The sequence below is a fragment of the Malaclemys terrapin genome, chromosome 5 (genome assembly GCF_027887155.1).
Source record: "Malaclemys terrapin pileata isolate rMalTer1 chromosome 5, rMalTer1.hap1, whole genome shotgun sequence".
In the NCBI taxonomy this organism is placed as follows: Eukaryota; Metazoa; Chordata; order Testudines; family Emydidae; genus Malaclemys; species Malaclemys terrapin.
The window spans coordinates 53,507,223-53,527,711 of record NC_071509.1 but is presented as its reverse complement, the minus strand read 5'-3'; the positions used below and the strand labels follow the sequence as shown (position 1 = coordinate 53,527,711).

Here is a 20,489-nt window from a genome sequence, read left to right as displayed (position 1 = left end):
TATGGATTAAAGAAGTGAAGTACCATAAATTACCTGCTGAACGAACACATTGTTCAGATGACTGGCAAGTCTTCGTGCAAATTGTTCACGTAGGTCACTGAACCGCTGCTGTTGCTGTTTGACTGCATAAAGCATATCATGTCCTAAAAATCACAACAGAAAATATTTTAAGACTTGTATGTTTTTTTGTTAGGAGTGGAAGAAGCTACAGGGCAAGATTCCCTATGTGTGGAAAAACGATCTAAAAAACTGACAGGAGAGGTACTACTGTAACAATGAGAGTGTTACTTTTTCCCTTATTTTATTTAATAAAAGCTTTACCTGGTCGAAGAGCTACATTCATACACTGCAAAAGGGCATCAGCTGCATTAGTGCAGGCTTCAATGCCTCGAGAAGATGCCAGATCCCCCTCCTGGAGGGCCTTTATGTGACCTTTTGCCAAATCCATATGATTCTAAAAGATAACATACAAGTACAGTATATAAGCAAAGCACTGGCTCAAAGTTTAGTTTCATGCTATTCTATTGGAAGAAGACTGATATTATAAGACACTTCTAAAAATAGTTACTTCTCGATACAAAAGATCTCAGATTTCAGGCCACAATTAACATGCTTACAACTAGGAATTCTATCTCTGACAGCAGCTTCACATTATTCGTGTTGCTGAGATGAATTAGGTGGTTGCTTTCTGAGATCTGATCCATTTGCTCTTTTACACTCTGTAGCATTTCCTCATAACTGCTCAGCTTCAGCTCAATTTGATCCACTTCCTTCAGAGCTTCATCCAGCAGCGTCATCAGGATGTTCACTTGTTTCTCAGAGGCCATGATTGACTGGATGTTTGCCTGCAGGGCAAATAGTTAGTTAATCACTTTATAGCCTGATTGTGAATAACAATTTTATACATTTTTTTAACTGGCACCCTCATGACTATCAAATACTGTACCTGCCAAAATGTTAGGTTGTTCTGGCTTTCTCCAATTTCAATTATGTTAAAGAATTAAGATTTTAAGTGGGTTTTAGCCCACGAAAGCTTATGCCCAAATAAATTAGCTAGTCTCTAAGGTGCCACAAGTACTTGTTCTTTTTGCTGATACAGACTAACACGGCTACCACTCTGAAACCTATGACCACAGAGTAGGTGCCTTAGGCCATGGCAGTGTGTGGAATCCTCTTCTTATAAAAAAAGAATAAAGTTTTGCTCTAATTTTCACAGTATTCTAATATTAGTCAGCATGCAAAGGCTGTAGTCACAGAATAATTTTAACACTTTGGTCCCTGTGATGAATATTTTATGATTTTGCCCTACGGAAAGCTGGAGTTAGGGAAACTGTTTAATTGGCAATTCAACCGTGTTTCTACATAAATCAACCCCATCCAGGAAAAAAAAAAACTTTCAAGCTTAAGGCAAAAATATAGTTTAACTAGTTAAAAGCTGTCTGTTCTGCAAAAATATTGGAATCACTGAGTCAGCCCCACTTTCATTAAGTTCACTATGTGACAAAGCACTGGCAGTTTGTTGTTGTTTTTTAAATAAGTTACTGTCAAAGATCAGTCAGTCCAATTCTGCAATACTGTGGCATTAATCCAAATCTCCTAGTTGACAGTGCTTGTCACCCTATCCTAAGGTGAGCGGAATATTCTTTTAAAAGTTAACACCTCTGTTATTGTCTCAATTTATTTTATAGTGTTCTCATTTTACAGAGAACTCTTATCACAATTTATCTTTTTATTAGTCTATTTACATATTTCATAGTTGGTTTACTAAACATATATTTATGGATCTCACTTTTCCTTCATTTGTTTTTTGGGAGACGAAAACGTCTTCTAGAATGCCTTCCTTTTCCTTCTCAATCCTTCACCTGAAGTCCATTCAGCTCATTTCAGAAGGCCTAGAAATGGCTTTAAAGTTCTTTAATATAGGTACTAGTGAACATGCAATTCTTCTGCACAAAGATAGCAATATATGTATCCAGTTAACTGTAATATGCATGATACTCTTTCTTTAGCCTCTACTTTAGAATGCACTGTACGAGTTCAGACAAATATAAAATGTAACAAATGCATAAAGCAGAAGTCTATATAATAAGATTTCAGGATTGTGTCTCTGTGTGTCACTCTGAAGCCAAGAATGTCTGTTGAATCAACATGATGAGATGGAAGCAGCTACAAGCATTGTTAAGAGCTCTTTTTGTTTAGAATATAAACAGGTTCAATTATCACTGGGATTCGTGGTCTGGTACCATACGATTTAAGTTCTTAGCCATTTTTGGCCTATTTAAAAAACAAAACAAAAAAACACCACATTTTTATGAATTACACCTGTGCAATAGCTTGAACTTTCAGCTACTAGTTAAATTATACTGTCATATGTGCAAAAATGCACTGAGTTTCACAAGGTATGCTAATTCATTATATAATTTAAAAAAATCCTTACCCCATCTAACACCTGCAGCTCTCTAGATAACTTTTCTGCAAAGGCTTCAGCATTAGAAATGGCATATTCACAGCCTTCCATCATTATTTCAATGTCCTGTTCCTCTCTTGCATTTAACTCTTGATACTCATCCACAGCTTCTTCATCTCCTCCTGCTACACTCTGATTTTCTCCACTTGGAACAGATTCTTATGAGGGGAAGGGGGGGAAAGAAAGCCCACAATGAATTCATTTTTGTAATAAAAAAACAGGAAAATGTGCTACCATTTTAAAGGGAGATAGATAATTCAACCTCCTTTAAACAAAAATAGATTAGACTTGACTAAAAGACAAGGCCACATCAAACAGAGGAAAGGAAACACACAATACAAAAACAATACAATATAAAAACAAACAAGCATGCATGCAGGCTAAGCCCTATATTTACTTCAAAATCTTTTGTAGGGTTTTAGGGATAAGTGCCAAAGTTAAACCTTCATACCAAAGAAAGTTTGGAGAATTTCAGTAACACATCACAAGGGATTCCCAATTCATTCCTACCCAATTCCACAAGCAAGTCAAGAAAGCCTCATGGTCACTGCTACTGAAGACTGCTCATATACAGTTAGCAGATGCAGCCAGGCTTTTACCTATGTAGACTGCTAGGAGAAGCTCACCAACTACAGATGATATCTCCACCTTAACACTAAAACAAATTGGAGGCCACTTATGAGTTCAAGAAGCAAGGGGACTCACTGTTACCCACGATGGAAAATTAGATAAAGGGTAGTAATTGGCAAGATAGTTAATGTCAAGGGATTGTTTCTTTGTCAGGGCCACATCCTACTTTCACAATCATGAATAATAGGTCTCAAACCTCCCATACTGGCCTTTACCAGCCATTAAGTGTCAAGGTTCAGTTCACAGGTAGATGTAAACAATTCCCCCCAACACATCTCAGAGCTCACTAAGTAAAATCCAGTGGAGCCGACCAAGACAGCTGCCCTCCCACCACCCAAAATCAAGCCACTTATTTAGCATTTAGGAGCCCAACCTTAGGCACTCATTTTTGTAAATCTTTCTCTCTGCCTCTAAAATAAGCTAAGAGTAATTCATAGAAGAAAAAATTGTTCTATAAATAGAAACTGAATTCACTGAGTAAAAGTGAAGTTGATGCTCAACAGAAATTTTCCACAGGAACAGGAAACAATGAAGGAAATGAGGATTACACCTTAAGACATTGATTAAAAAAAATCCAGACAAATATTAGCTGAAATCTGCCACAGGTTTCAGTGTTCTTTTGCTGTCACAATAGTAAGCTTATGAAAACAGTTTGAAGAGAGTGATTAAAAAAACATAAAAGACATTAATGTAGTCCCATACACCTTCTATCACACACCTGGAACTTGCTTTCTCTAGCAATTTGAAAAGATATTCAATGAATTATTTCAAGAGAACAAAACAACTTAATTACAAAAAAAATCATTACACAAAAGAATAAAGGAAAAGGTGTTACGCACCTTCTGCAACTTTAGGTAGTTCTGGAGAATAAAAAGGTGTGAAAAAAGCAGAGGAAAGGAAGCAAAGAATATTAGCTAAGCAGAGTATGAACATTGTGTGTGTGCTTTTTTAAATGGCAACAAGGTTGAATGTTACAACATCACAAGGTTTTGAAAAATTCGAGTTCAACATTAAAAAAGTAGGTTTCTCAAGGAGTTTTTCACCTGTAAATTCCCCTTGAGTCTAATGACTTGAATTCAAGTGTACCTACACAAGTCATTTTAATTGTTTAATACTAGCATATGACTTCTGCCATTTCTGATTAAATCAATCTATGAAGTGTCATTTCACTGCAATTTATACTAGATTCTAGCCATCTAAATGATTTAGCCTTTTACAGTTTTACTCATGTTATTATGATACAGAATAAGTTTACTCCTGTTAGTCTGATACATCAAAGACTGCTCAAAGACAATTGATTAGTCATTACATGCAATTAAATCCTACAAAGGCATTCCAAGATTTATATAAAAAAGAGTGTCAGATTACCCTGGAATAATCCTAAACAAATGCAAAAAATGAAGTTTACACACATTTGTATAACACAGTAAGATTTATATACAACTGCACAAAGGGAAGTTAAATGCCAGAATGAACAGAGTTCTCCTCTTCTTAGACTTACTACATAGACCCTTACACATTATCTTTATTGTGTTAGGGAGTTAGTGAATATTTTAATATTCACTAATTATTCTGTATCTCCAGCATACAGACTGTTTCATTTGTAGAAAATGTCTTGTTCTATTTGTTAGAATAGTGAACCTGCTTTCCCCCAAAACATAGCTTCAAATGAACAAGTATCTTTACCAATAGGGTGGTAAATTTGGATAGATATAGTTCTTAAGACCATTAATTGAATTAATTCGTTTTCTAAAACCAGACCTTGCATTTGCTTTTTATACACTTTAGTGAATATCTTTTACCAAGTTTAAAAAAAAAATAAAAAAAAGGTTAGTTAGTTAAAAAAAACAAACAAAAAAACCCACCACCATTATTGAACGTTACCTTCCAAAAGCTGGGCACTAACATTTACGAAGTCAATTTTCTTTCTAAGATATCTCTGGTTCAGTTTCCAGATACATGAAATGAAAGTGTTCTTTTCTGCTGTGCTGCTGGCAACCCATTTGTACACTTTGTCGAAATGCAAGTCAAATTCAGGATTTTCCTGCAAAAGACAAGAGAAAACTCATCAGGCTCATCAGTTACAACTCATTCTCTGAATAGTGGAATGACAGTTTCTAGTTTTTAAAAAAAGTGGTCTGATGGTAGGACAGATGGAAGCTTTACAGCTGTCAACTATGTGTGGTGTGCTGAGATAGCAGGCATTCAAGTGTACTTTGATCAAGGAGAGGCTCAGAGACTTCAGGTAAATATTCCAAAACAGACTGTGTGGGTGGAAAGCATAATTCAGACCTTCAGGTAAAGAGATTACAGATTGGCATGAAGAACAAAACCATTTTCTTGAACTAGATCTGGTGACATTCTCATAAGATATGAAGACTCCTGTGACAGATCTTGGAGATTCATTTACTAGTACTATCTGCCCAAGGTGGTGCAATCAAAATGACCTAGGCCTTGTCTGTCTTATCTTTCTGACCACCAGAAGCAGCAATGGAACCAGCAGGAAAGCATACAGTTGATCCTTGCCCCAATACAATCGGAGCGCATCCGTTACTGCATCTTGAGCAGAACTATGGAACTATTTTCTGCATTTTAGAGATTTGTAGTTGCACCCATCACTGTAGGATTTGAGCACTGGTGGATAGAGAAACAATCAGCTGCATCTATAAAAAAATTGCAAACTGGGGTTTTACTTTTCCATGTAATAAGTCACTTACAGAAAGTAAACAATTTCAATTTTATTATTACATTTATCTTGTTGCACCCACCAATGAGAACACTGCCTTAGAATCATAGAATATCAGGGTTGGAAGGGACCTCAGGAGGTCATCTAGTCCAACCCCCTGTTCAAAGCAGGACCAATCCCCAACTAAATCATCCCAGTCAGGGCTTTGTCAAGCCTGACCTTAAAAACCTCTAAGGAAGGAGATTCCACCACCTCCCTAGTCCAGTGCTTCACCACCCTCCGAGTGAAAAAGTTTTTCCTAATATCCAACCTAAAACTCCACCATTGCAACTTGAGACCATTGCTCCTTGTTCTGTCATCTGCTACCACTGAGAACAGTCTAGATCCATCCTCTTTGGAATCCTCTTTCAGGTAGTTGAAAGCAGCTATCTAATCCCCTCCCCCATTCTTCTCTTCTGCAGACTAAATAATCCCAGTTCCCTCAGCCTCTCCTCATAAATCATGTGCTCCAGCCCCCTAATCATTTTTGTTGCCCTCCACTGGACTCTTTCCAATTTTTCCACATCTTTCTTGTAGTGTGGGGCCCAAAACTGGACACAGTACTCCACATGAGGCCTCACCAATGCCGAATAGAGGGGAATGATCACGTCCCTCGATCTGCTGGAAATGCTCCTACTTATACAGCCCCAAATTGGCAAGAAGGGCACACTGTTGACTCATATCCTGCTTCTCGTCCACTGTAACCCCTAGGCCCTTTTCTGCAGAACTGCTGCCTAGCCACTCAGTACCGAGTCTGTAGCAGTGCATGGGATTCTCCTGTCCTAAGTGCAGGACTCTGCACTTGTTCTTGTTGAACCTCATCAGGTTTCTTTTGGCCCAATCCTCTAATTTGTCTAGGTCCCTCTGTATCCTATCCCTACCCTCCAGCGTACCTACGACTCCTCCCAGTTTAGTGTCACCTGGAAACTTGCTGAGAGGGCAATCCACACCATCCTCCAGATCATTAATGAAGATATTGAACAAAACCCGACCACGGACCAACCCTTAGGGCACTCCGCTTGATATCGACTGCCAACTAGACATGGAGCCATTGATCACTACCCATTGAGCCCGATGATCTAGCCAGCTTTCTATCCACCTTATAGTCCATTCATCTAGCCCATACTTCTTTAAGTCTCTACTGTGGGAGACTGTATCAAAAGCTTTGCTAAAGTCAAGGAATGACATGTCCACTGCTTTCCCCTCACCCACAGAGCTAGTTATCTCATCATAGAAGGCAATTAGGTTAGTCAGGCATGACTTGCCCTTGGTGAATCCATGCTGACTGTTCCTGATCACTTTCCTCTCCTCTAAGTGCTTCAAAATTGATTCCTTGAGGACATGCTCCATGATTTTTCCAGAGACTGAGGTGAGGCCTTGATTAAACTTGATTAAAAGCTTCCTTTCATTAGCCACTTGTATATCCAGCATCAACTGCACTGACCATAGACTATGGAGTTTAAATCAGACTAAGGACTTTAGAATACCCACCTTTCCTCCAGTGAAAGTTTCATATCCTTTTAATGCTATACATTCTGTGCAAATTAGACTAGCATTTACCACGACATATTACTTGTATTGCTGCTAATGTTTCTCCTACAAGCAATTGGCACATGAAACTGGACATGATGGGAAATGAAATCTTCATGTATAGTGCTTCACAAAGCACTGTAAAAGAATCTCAGTTGCCTCATCAGTATGAGCTGCTAAGTGTGATGACTAATGATGCATTATAAAAAATGTGTGTACACACACAATTTTATGGGTGTTGTGCATTATAGATGATGTGCAATGTGAAAGGCAAGGGTCCTGTGGAAAAAAAGTAGTGTATGATCCTGTAATTAAAAGTATTATTATAATGCATTCCCACAAGGGAGCTGAATTAAAGGTGCACAGGCAATGTTAATTCTGGCTTTTCTTAACTTTTGGGTGCTTGACTTTGCAACCATAATTTTTTTTAATAGTTTTTATAAGCTATTTATAAATAGCTTATAAAGTATGACATACGTAGAGAAAACACATACATCAGAGACATATTAGGTTCCACTGAGTAAACTGCTCTGAAAGAAAAGCCTTGATAGAAACAATAGTTTTAGGGGAACTCTGACCCATAAGGAAGTTATTTCCCTAAATTAAATTTAGATTTTCTTTTTAATTTTACTTTTCTTAAAAGTTACAACCAACACATGTGTTAAACATATATTACAGGAGTAATAAAGTTAAGCGTATTCACCCTACTCTTGACGGAAATCTTCTACAAGCCAGTAAATCTAAATAACTTTTTGGATTATTCATATATAATACCAATAGGCAGAACATTAAAGGGAAGAAAGAATGAGTAATGTGTGGGCTGGTCTACACGACCACTTAAGTCGATGTAATTTACGTCACTAAGGGGTGTGAAAAAGACACCTCCCTGAGCGATGTAAGTTACACTGACTTAAGCGCTGTCCACACCGGCACTATGTTGGCAGGAGACATTCTCCCACCGTCATAGCTTCCGCCTCTTGCAGAGGTGGAGTAATTATGCCAATGGAAGAGCGTTCTCCCATCAGCATAGTGCATCTTCACCAGATGCACTACAGCGGTGCAGCTGTGCTGATGTAGTGCTCTAGTATACACTTGCCATGTTTTGTCTCCACCACTCCCATCTCCAGTTACAAGTTCTGAGGTATGAAATACTTAATAGAAAGAATGAAAAGTTACCTTCTACAGAACAGAGATGAATTTCAGGCCAAAACCAAGTTACTGTTTTGGGCATGCACAATCTAGGATTTATGAAGAGGCAAAATATCTCAGGGTCATATACTCTTCAATAGATGGGTCAATGTTCTCATTTCTTGTGGATGGCTTATAAAAATGTATCTCATTACCATGTACACTATTTGTTTTAGACAGCTCTATCTAGGTTCTTATATATTGCTCATCCCCATGGTTTCAAAGTGCCTTCTGGTACAAGCATTACTTAAAACCTAGCATGAATTATAAATCAGCAGTAATGCTTTCATTCTACAAAGGCAGTCCATTTCAAGGGGACCTGAATCTGGATAAAGATTTTATACAGTACTCAAATTGGGGGGAAAAGTAGTACTTCTCTTACAAATTCTTGCAAACAAGTCAAGCTCTACCTATCTGAGATGCCTCTGACAGACTATGTAGAATAGATACTGAGAATACTATTGATAGATAGTGAGAATACTCTGCTGGCTCCTCAGGCTTAGCTCCCCCTCACTGGAGTTCAGATACAACCTTGGGCAAGCCAGATTAGGGTACAAGCAAAATAGACAGATGGCTGCCGTCCCAGCTTCCAACCCTCATGTGATGTTAGAATCTAAACTTTGCGTAGCTCACAATTAAGAAGTGAACTTGGACTCGACAGAGCTCTGAATGAAAAACTTTTAAAGTTTCTATACAGTTAGGGAGACACATTGTAAACATAGGTCACACAAACATGAATAAATACATACTTTAACAGCATCTTTGGCATCAACAACAGCAAGATCTCGAAGTGCCCACGCTGTCTGTCTTTTGTAGAAATCTCCCTTATCGGATTTCTTCACCTTGACCACATTTACTTGCACTGGACGTTCTGTTGTCACTGTTAAGTACAGAATTACTTTCAGCAATGAGCAGAGGCTATTTTAAACCAGTAGTAATGTCAACTTCTCATCTACATTTGAATCTATGATTCTGAACGATTTTCCCCTTCAGATAGTGAGCTTAAAGTTTCTATCTGTTGTAAAGGGATCCCTCCAGACACAGGCTTCATTTTTTATCTCAGACACAGATATGTATCACTGCATAACTTCTAAAATCAGCTACAGTGCTATGTAGGCATTTTTTCCTCATTTGTTTTTTTATAGTAGCCCTAAAATGAAGTGATGAGTTTAAAGAGCAAAGCAGCAGCTATAATGTAAAACAGAACCAAAGACTGACACAACCTAATTAAACTCCCCACAAAACATGGGCTTGACATAATATATTATTGTTATTATTCATTTGTATGATCATAGCACCTACGAGCCCCAGTTATGGACCAGGACCTCATTGCATTATGTGCTCTACAAACACAGATCAAAAAGATAGTCCCTACCCTAAAGAGCTTACGACATTGGTACAGTAACTCCCCACTTAAAGTCGCCCCGGTTAATGTTGTTTCGTTGCTGATCAATTAGGAAACATGCGCATTTAAAGTTGTGCAATGCTCCCTTATGACATTGTTTGGCAGCTGCCTGATTTGTCCACTCCTTGCAGGAAGAGCAGCCCGTTGCAACTAGCTGGTGGGGATTTGGAACCAGGGAGGACCAGCAGCCCCACAGCAGCTCCCCTCTCTCCTAGGTTCCCTGTGCGGCAGCTGCCCAGTAGGCTACCAATTGCCGGCAGTTCAGCTGTCCCTCCCCCCACTGCCATGTGCTGCTCCTGCCCTCTGCCTTGGAGCTGCTCCCGGGAGCCTCCTGCTTATTGTGCAGGGGGAAAAAGGTTTTTAAAATGTTTAAGAAGCTTCATTTAAAATTAAATTAAAATGCAGAGTCCCCCGGATCGGTGGCCAGGACCCAGGCAGTGTGAGTGCCACTGAAAATCAGGTCGCATGCTGGCTTTGGCACATGTGCCATAGGTTGCCTACCCTGCTGTAGCCCAATCAGTATCCACAGTTACATTATTGCATGATTGGGGTAGAACATAGAGTTAATAAATAAATCAATCACTGGAGAATCAGGTTTGAATATAAAATTGCCCTCTCTGGTTAGGGTTATTATGGAGGAAGAGAGGTAAAATGGGGTTTTTTTTGTTTGCAAGGGTTCTGAGTTAGGCCAAATTAATTTGCCAAAAGCCTCTACTGCTTGGAAGGCCTGCAACTAAACTCAGAAACAAAGGACCAAAAGTACAAAGCACAAAAAGACAGCACTCACATTTCCCCAGAGCTACCTGCCCCAGCTTCTAATAAGTACACCCCAGCCTCTTTCCCTTCCCTTTGAAAGTAACCAACATTATTTAAGGTGTTGAGCTTAAACAGCTATGCTTCACTTAAATAATTCCCAGTCAGTAATGTTATTCTTACCTGCCTCTAAACCGCAGTGGGGAATTAAACCCTAAATCCTCAGGTCACTGGCTGGCTTGACAAGCCCTCCTTCTATGAGCATACCTGGAGCAGGGTCCAGCATGGCTTTAATAGTAAAGCTTTTTTTGTTAGGAAAACATGAGTAATTTATTTTCACTCTATACCATAACTGATTCCATCCATTTACAATAAATGGAAGTACATGTTCTCTATACAGGAAAGGAACAGGCTGAGACATGAAAAACAGTTGCCACTTAAAGAAATTAAGTATAGTAAAATGAAGAGTTATATTTAAAGTGAAAAATACTCAAAGACAATGAAAAGAAATACTTTGCTGTGTCTCTCAATCAACATACATACCTGTGGCACACAAAAAGCAGTTTCTCTTCTTTTTGCCTGCTTTGCACACATTCACAATGCTCAATAAACGTTCATCATTTGGAGTGAAAATATCTCTCTGTAAGGCATGCTTGATTGCAGTCATTTTCTCTCAGCTGAAAAACAGGTTTAAAAAAGTCATGCTGAATACAATATAATGTTCAAGCACATTTATGAACTGGTTAAATACCAAAAAAACAGTTACCGGTATTTTCTTGATAGTAACTGTGGTTCAAGAGGTTGTCATCTACGTGGATCCCCTCTATGTATGCAAGCGCCTCATGCATATATCAGAATCTTTGAACAGTGCTGCCCATTGAGCCCTGTCTGCACTGTGCATGCCCTTGTACTCCCACCTACCAAGGGCATAAAGGCAGAGCCGCCTCAACTGTCCCTCAGTTCCCTCACTAATTCAGAATCCCAGGTAAAAGGGGTGCCAAAAAAATGGGGATGGAGGATGACTCATTAGATCCATATGAATGAAAAGATCTCAAAGAACTGTAGCCATTATTAAAAGTCAGTAACCATTCTCTCTTCTTCGAGTATTTATCATGAAAGTAATAAACAGTGTCCCCATTTGAAAGGTGGGATTGAAGATTCCTAACTACTACTAAACAGTGATTGTAAATATACCCCTGCCCTATTTGGCATCTGATCTTACAGCCAGGTCAAGGGCATAGGATTTAACAAAAGGGGATTACTCCACAGAGCAGTCTTGCTGATCTCAGATATGGGGAATATTTCTAAAGCATGCAGAGGAGGCAGCCTCTGTTCTTTGATTGCTGGTACACCTCTTCCTACAAACACATGATTGAAATACACTGGGTAATCCATTTAGGTATTCTCTTGGAAAAAATAGCCTGCCCCTTTGAAATGCTACTTATGGCAGCAAAAAGTCTGTCTAAAGGGCTTTGTTCTATCAAAACATAACAAGGCCCTTGAAACTTCCAAGGTGTGGAGAGTTGTTTTTTCCCGTGGAGAAGAATGAGATTTTGGAAAGAAAGAGAGATTAATAGATTATTCCTAAAATTGTGTCAGATTTGGGATGAGGTCTCAACACTACCTTATCTCTGTGGAATATTGTGTGAGGGGTAGTGATGACAGTTTGTTAGTTTGCTGAGCCTTGTAGCTGATGTAATAGCAACAAAGAGGCCATCCTGAGAATAAAGTCACGTAGAGAATTGAGAGAGAGGTTCAAAGAGGGGCTCCATGAGTTTGTAAGGAAAATAAAGGAACCCCTTTAAAAATCTGGATACAATAGAGAGAAAACTGACTTTGTCTGAATCAGCTATGCGTGGGGTGGGCATGCCAAATTCACTGCAAGGTATACCTTAATGGAATTAAACGCAAAATATAATCAAGGATTATAGATATAGAGACCTTCAACGGGTCAAGGTTGCACTGAGCTGCCCAAACTGAAAAATCTTTTCTATTTAGAGGAATACGTTTTCCTCATGGAGAGCTTCCTGCTTTGCAGTAGGATTTCTTGAACTTGTAGCAAACTGTCAGTATCATTCAACCAGCCAACATCCAGTCTGTCAGATGTAACAATTTTGGTTCTGGGTGAAGTATCTGACCTCGGGTCTGAGATACTAGTCTGGAGGTGCTATTAGAGGCTAAACAGACATCCTAAGGAGAACTGGTAACCAGAATTATCTTAACCAATATGGAGCTATCAGAATCAGCATGGCTGCATCCTCTCTGATTTGCCATACCGGCCTGGGTTTCAGGGCAAACAGCAGAAATCCAAACAAAACCTTGATGCCATGGTACAAAGAAGGATCCTGGGCTCATGTCTCCCTTCGATAAGCTTAGACAGTGCATGTTCTCTTCTGTGGCAAACAGGCATATAATGGGATTCCCCCACTGGTGAAATATTGATATGATGGTGGAGCTCTTCAGAGACCACACGTGGTTGGTAACAGATTGCTAGATAGTTGCTGACACCTGGAAGATGCAGAGCAGCTAAGGATTATCCCATTTTGTCAGTACCACATTCATAATTTGATTGCCTCCTGGCAAAGAAGTGATCAATAGGCAACACCTTGATTTTTAACACATAACATTACATAGTCTGAAACCCTGCATGGTGAAATTCTTTGGAATTGGTAGGAATGCTATGCAAGTTTGATTGCTCATAATTGTAAAAGATATATATATTTATTCATGTCCTTTTGGGACCAAATTCATTGTATCTAAAAGTGGCCCACCTGTGTGCCCCAACCTGCTCCTGATGCATCTGTGATCAATGTCTTTGTAGGTCGTCAATTCCCTTTAAGGAATTATGTTTGTTTTATCGATTGTTCGAAAAGGTACAACTTCAATTGAGTATCCCTGGATTTTCTTCTCCTGGTCCAAAGAGAACGGCACACCGAGAAGTGGTGTGACACCGGGCTCTCACCAAGACAAAAACAGCAGCAGCTAGGGCAGCATGTAAGCAGACCGAGTTTGTTCAGCATGGGCATAGTTTGAAGTCCAAGGGCTTTGAATATCCCAGTTTAGGCTTGAAGCACTGGCAGAAAGAATGAGGCAAAAATAGATTTTTAAAAATATCTTTTTTGGGGAGGAGAGGGGGGAATAAAATAAAATTAAAAAGGGAAGTTGTTGGTAATTAACACTAGCTAACTAGAAGAGAGAATTCTGCTAAGGGGTAGTGGGGTGGTTACTGCTTGTTCCATCTTGCTGCCACAGGTGATACATGGAACTGAGGGAAGGTTTCAGCCACTCTGCCCTCTATGCCCTTGGATGATGGGGCATGAGGGCATAAATAGTGCAGGCCTGGCTCATACCCCTTTTCAAAAATTCCAATGTTGCGCACATGAGGTGCATGCACACTTAGATTAGGATCCACACAGATACCTACTCAAAGAGCAGACATTTTATTTGCTGTCTAATTCTCCTGAATTAGGAAAGGACACTAAAAAGCAACAGAGGGTCCTGTGGCACCTTTAAGACTAACAGAAGTTAGTCTTAAGACTTCTGTTAGTCTTAAAGGTGCCACAGGACCCTCTGTTGCCTTTTACAGATTCAGACTAACACGGCTACCCCTCTGTTACTTGAAACGACACTAGTTTCCCAGTGACTAGAGATACCAGATATACCGATCTGAAACAACTTTTAATGGTTCGACTCACTTTTGTCTGTCTTCATGGTAATGTGACAGGGGAGAAGAATTATGATAACCTTTCTTTCTTTATATATACATATAAAAAGAAATTAATGAAAAGCAAACTTGTTTGCAGCAGTAAGATGTTTAACAGTACAGAATGACTCTCTCTCTCTTTCTCATATATATATATATATATATATATTATATATATAGAGAGAGAGAGAGAGAGAGAGAGAGAGAGAGAGAGAGAGAGAGAGAGAGAGTCATTCTGTACTGTTAAACATCTTACTGCTGCAAACAAGTTTGCTTTTCATTAATTTCTTTTTTTTTAAACCACACACAAATACTAATAGCTTTTATTGTTGAATGTTCAATGAGAACAACATATTGCTTTTGTTGGTGATGCCACTAGACAATTGAGTAGTGTATTAAAAGAAAAACAGTATTTTTACTTCCAGTGCTTATGGGCTTTGACCCAGAATCCAAATGATCCAGAAATAGATAGATATTCTTTCAAATAGCTCAGAGTCTTTGAACAGGTCCAAACAAACAGCTCAGTGGTTTGAGCATTGGCCTGCTAACCCCAGGGTTGTGAGTTCAATCCTTGAGGGGGCCATTTAGGGAACTGGGGTAAAAATCTGTCTGGGGATTGGTCCTGCTTTGAGCAGGGGGTTGGACTAGATGACCTCCTGAGGTCCCTTCCAATCCTGAGATTCTAAGATCTCATATCAAACAGGATGTTGCTTTTGGACCTCAGCGAGAGTTTAAGTTGGTGCCTAATGCCAAGATGAAAGTAATCTTCATTATAGTCCCAGCCACTGCCTTCACTCTAAAATTCAGCCTGCACTCAGTTACCACATTTATGCAGTGAACCTTAATATTATGTGATGTTGATCGAGGTCAATTAAATACTGGATATCTTCATGGTACTGCAAGATTGTGAGTTCCCCTTCAAGAATAAAATATCCCATCAGATACTTTGTGAAACACCTAAAAACAAATTCCTGCATTTAGAGAGAATTTGAAAAACTTTATCTATTGTGCCTGAGAAGAGGAGTTGTGAACCACTTTCTTCAATTCAGAATTTTAGGCAATCTTTTAGATATGCTAGGTCCAGACCATTAATGCCTTGAAGATTGAGTGCCTGGAACCTGACTCAGTATTCTATTGGAAGCCAGTGTAGACAGCCGAGTAAACATAGGATATTCATTCTACTTGACCTCTCTGTAATTTTTCATGCAGTTCACTATAAAATGTGGTTAACCCAACAGACCTAAAGAAGACAATGCAGCACCGCAATGTAGACAATGTTACCTCTCTTTACATCCCTCCCCTGGCTCCCCCTCCTCTAGCATATCAAACAAACAGCACATTTGTACTTCCAACCCCCTTCACAATCAATCCTACCCTGTCCTTCATTTGCTATCAATGCTCACCTCCAATTGGCCCATGATGCCAGCCTCCATAACTCACTTGTTAAGTTTTCATATAAGCACCTTTGTGCTTTCTCGCATAACTCCCCCTCGTGCTTGGGAAGAGCTCACCATAAACATTCAAAAAGCTACCCCATTATCCTCCTTCAAATCCCTCCTCAGAACTCTCCCTTGCTGTGATGCCTACAAAACAAAAAACAAAAAACGAACAACCTTTGACTACAGGGTGCTTGTGTGCTGTAACTATAGCTTATGACCAATATTGTCTCATAAGAACATAAGAATGGCCATACTGGGTCAGACCAAAGGTCAATCCAGCCCACTAACCTGTCTACCGACAGCGACCAATGCCAGGTGTTCCAGAGGGAGTGAAACTAACAGGTAATGATCAAGTGATCTCTCTCCTGCCATCCATCCCCACCCTCTGACAAACACTGTCTCCTTGTACTCCATCTGTCTGCATTCATATGTTGTCTCTTGTCTTGTATTTAGACTGTAAGCTCCTTGGGCCAAGGATTGTCTTTTTGTACTGTGTTTGTACAGCACCTAGCACAATGGGGTCCTTGTCCATGACTCAGGCTCATAGGCACTACAGTGATAAATGTCAATAATAATCATCATTCCTCTCTAAAGGCACGTAACGTAGCAATCAGCAACTGTTTCTCTTCCATAATCATCTTGCCTAAAGAGTCTTCCTAGGAACAGCCCTCCTTCAATATGTATGTGAGATCACATCAATGTCTAGTGAGATGCTATAGACTCCACTGCCAACACCACCCAGATTAAATCCAGCTATACATCATCATTTTCCTCAGATGCAACCAATGCTACCAGAAGGATGCCTACACATGCTCCTAAATAAAAGATGACAAACTCAACTCAAGCAAAACCAAAGTAACACTGATCAGAAAAGGGGAACTGCTTTGAAGGAACAACTGAGACATCTTCCCCTTCTCCTGATGCCTGCCCCTACTTTCTTCACTTCAAAGTGGTGCAAAATCTTGAGTCCTGCTAGACTCTTCACTAGACCTAGATGCCCAGTGGCAAAATAATCCACCTTCATCAAGCTAAGAAATTGGAGCCTTTCCTTCTGGACAAGGATTTGACCACAAAAATCCACAAGTTTATCACTTCCAGAATGATTACTCCTGGGGGAATTCTGCATCGTTGCGTGTGTGCAGAATTCATGTCCCCCATAGATTTCTTTACTTCTCTGCAGAAAAATGACTTCTGATGGGGAAGCAAAGGGAAGCCTTGAGAGCGGTCATGTGCCCCAGCCCCAGCAGCACAGGCAGGTCAGTTAGGGCGTCTGGACAAGCCAGTTGAGACATAAATCATCGCCAGGGAGAGGGGCTGGGCAGTCTTGTGTGTGACAGAGAAAGACACACTGTCCCTCTTACGCACACTCGTCATGGAGGGGCAGGGCTTTGGGTTGTTTTTGAGGAGGTAGGCGTGGGGCAGTCTCTGTCCCCTCAGGCAGAGCAGAATGTTAGCAGTCTACCTGCTTAGTGAATTGTTCTTAGTGAACTGTTCCCGTTGTCTTTGTGAAACCCCCAGGAGTATAAAACAGGTGTAAAAGTTTCAAGGCTCCTTTACATTGCCAGAATGGGGTAAAGGAGTCGTATTTTAAAGGACAGTATGGCTTATAAATGCTTATGGTACTTCAATGATTAGAACTGGTCTAAATTTTTGGACTGAAAACATTTCCTATCAAAACATGTTCCATGAACTATTTGCTACTGACTTTTCTGGAGATAGTCCGTAGCCAATATAAATTGTGAGTTTGACTCCCCAGCCCTCACTTGCTCTTCAGTTGCCTATGATGTAACACTGAGCATATGGCTGCATATATTTGTTGACTAATAACTAGAAATAAAGGGTCAAGCCTAGCTACATTACTATTAGACAAAGGAAGTTTGGGGATTTCCTCCAATGCTCTCCATTCCCATTCTCCATCCACTGTATTTTAATTTAAATAAATTACCAAAATAATTGAAACCAGCATGATTATATTATGTTATTTTGACAAGTAAAATATGCAGAATTTTTAATTTTTTGAAGCAGAATTCCCCCAGGAGTAAATTATTAATGCCACTTTGTGGCTACATTTACACTATTGGGGGGGGGAAATCGATTTTAGATACGCAAATTCAGCTACAGGAATAGCGTAGCTGAATTCGACATAGCTGATCCGACTTACCCTGCTGTGAGAACGGCAGCAAATCGACCGCCGCAGCTCCCCCATCGACGGCGCTTACTCCTACCTGGGCTGGTGGAGTACACACGTCGATTCGGGGATCGATTATCGCATCCCAACGAGATGCGATAAATTGATCCCCGGAAGATCGATTTTCTACCGCCGATCCGGATGGGTAGTGAAGACAAGCCCTGTATCTGGGGCTAGAAGTGGAAGTAACAGACTCTCCAACTTGTGCAGAATGTTGTAGCCTCTCTCTTCAGTCAGATTGGCCAATGGTAAGCACATAAACTCTGTGCACCAATCTTTCCACAGTCTTTACAGTCCACCTTCTATTACAAGTTCAAGGCCTTGGTCCCAATCTTCAAAGTAGTCAGTGGGCCAGGAGGACCAGCTACATCAGAGATCTCATCTCCATATATGTACCAACAAGACAGCTGTGCTCTTCTGAGACAGTGCATCTGACAAAGCCTAAAATGAAGTATGAGAGAACTGGAGATAAAGCATTTTTGGCTCAGTAACAAGCTTTGAGAGGAGCTAGGAATATAGCACTGGAAGGGACCTCCCTCCCAGGTTACGGAATCTAGTCCTCTGCTATCACAGGCAACCCCATCATATACTCCCATTCATAAATTTATCAAGCTCCATCTTAAAACTAGTTAGGCTGTTTGCCCCCATTACTCCTATTGGGAGGCTGTTCCAGAACCTCACTCCTTTGATGGTTAGAAACCTTATTCTACTTTCCAAACTGAATTTATTCATGGCCAGTTTATATCTGTATGTCCTTGCTCCATCATTGTCCCTTAGCTTAAAAGGCTCTTCTCCTACCTTATGTCTCCCTGGATATATTTAAACAGAACAGTCATATCCCCACTCAGCCTTCATTTTGCTACATTAAATAAGCCAAGTTTTTTTAATCTCCTCTCATAAGATTCCTCTGAAACTGAGACCAATCCAGAGTCTGATAAAGCCTTCCTAAAATAACTAGAACAGTTTCCATTGAGAGCCTCCTATGATGAACAGAGGAAGAGCAGATGACTACATGAAGACACATAGGGCATCACTTCACAGATCTAATTTACCTGCGAAGCACTTAGATATCACAACAACGAAAGCTACAAGGAAAACCTTCAATAAGCAAAGTGAGTGTCAGACAAGTCTATTTACTGAGCCCTGACAGTATGCACACAATAGAAGAGACAGTCCCTGCCCTGAGAAAGTTACTAATAGCCTATTTAACAGGAATGCCTTCCCAGGAACAAGGAATGTCTTCTGTGATATATGCAGAAGAGTGTATGACATGTATAATTAACAGCCTGTTCCTGGCTTTTAACTTACGCCCTAGCATGACAACTACCTATACTGAACTCCCATAGTGAATGTCCTGTACCTGGCACTGAGCAGGCAGCAGGAGCGGCCTCTGCCCTATCCCAGTGCAGACCGAGTCCTCTCACGAGACTGCAACATGAGTAGTAACGTCCTGCCTCCCGTTAACTGGGAAATTCACACAGAGAAACACGGACAATAGTAAATCCAGTCCACTTAAGATAGACATTAAGCCACGTCAGGTACGCGGCGGCCCCCGGGCCCCGCTGGCTTTTACCACCGTTTCCTTACATATTTTTCCTTGTTGGTGTGGAAGGTGCGAGGCGGACCGCGCAGCGCGCTGTCAGACTAGCCCGACGGGGACCGCGGCCCTCGACCCCCGTTCAGTGCCAGGGGACACCTGTAACAGCAGCCCCGGCCTCTGCTCACGGGGCCCGGCCGGGGTCAGTGCCTGTCACCGCCGTGAGGAGAGGGGAGCCATGGCGGGGTCACTACACAGCGCGCCGGGGCCGCCCCTCCGGACCAGAGAGCCAGGCGCGGCGACGCCGCCGGGACGGGGACCGGGCACCACACATGGGGCGGGGGCTGCTCGGACCTAGAGCCGCAGGGGGCGGCGCTGCCCGGTCTCTGTACAGAGCGGGGTTACCGGAGCCAACTCCCCCTTACCGCGGGGCCCGGGCAGGTGGGCGCAAAGGCTGGGGCGTGTCTCCTCCTTAGGGCGCAGCGGCTCCGCCTCCGGCCCATCTAACTCCGCAGCCACTGCTGCCGCGCAACAGTGAACCGCAGCGGCTTCCTCTTCCTGTCACGTGACTGGGGCGGCCCAGAAACACCGCAGTCAACTGCGGGGACGCTCGCTGGACAGAGCGACCCCTCTCGGCGGGCGGGAGCAACAGTCCGGTCACCACTGTCCTCGCAGCGCTCGGCAAGGGAATGGGGAGGGCGATGGGGCGAGCCAATAGGAGCCCAGGCAGGCGGCAGAGGGCGTGGCTCCTGTTGGGTCACCTGGGCAGAGAGTGGAGTGAAGGGGGAGGTGAAGCACAGCTGATCTGGAACTGTGGGAGGCAGCGTGGGGCAGGGGGTGAAGTCTTGAGTGGGGAGGAGGAACTAAACTGGGGCAACAGGGTCATTTGTCCTGAGCCAGGCCTCTGTCAGCAGCACCATTGCT

The 20,489-nt window shown here is 41.4% G+C and overlaps 1 protein-coding gene across 11 annotated transcripts in view; it reads right to left on the bottom strand.

Annotated features, from left to right (window-relative positions):
• Nucleotides 1–20,120, bottom strand: part of EXOC1 (exocyst complex component 1) — a 62,206-nt gene extending 42,086 nt beyond the window's left edge. For 3 of the 11 annotated variants that reach the window (XM_054029353.1, XM_054029357.1, XM_054029359.1), the window contains exons 1-8: nucleotides 19,991–20,119; nucleotides 11,242–11,375; nucleotides 9,290–9,420; nucleotides 4,982–5,141; nucleotides 2,438–2,625; nucleotides 618–845; nucleotides 322–454; nucleotides 34–143 (exon numbers count right to left, since the gene is read on the bottom strand). In XM_054029353.1, the coding sequence (XP_053885328.1) occupies nucleotides 34–143; nucleotides 322–454; nucleotides 618–845; nucleotides 2,438–2,625; nucleotides 4,982–5,141; nucleotides 9,290–9,420; nucleotides 11,242–11,365 (1,074 nt within the window). In that variant the 5' untranslated portion in view covers nucleotides 11,366–11,375; nucleotides 19,991–20,119. Of the gene's footprint in view, nucleotides 1–33; nucleotides 144–321; nucleotides 455–617; nucleotides 846–2,437; nucleotides 2,626–3,936; nucleotides 3,958–4,981; nucleotides 5,142–9,289; nucleotides 9,421–11,241; nucleotides 11,376–13,469; nucleotides 13,756–18,001; nucleotides 18,470–19,615; nucleotides 19,728–19,990 lie in introns of those variants that run through there. The other 8 variants (XM_054029348.1, XM_054029354.1, XM_054029355.1 and 5 more) reach the window with 6 other exon arrangements.
• Nucleotides 20,121–20,489: the final 369 nt, after the last annotated feature.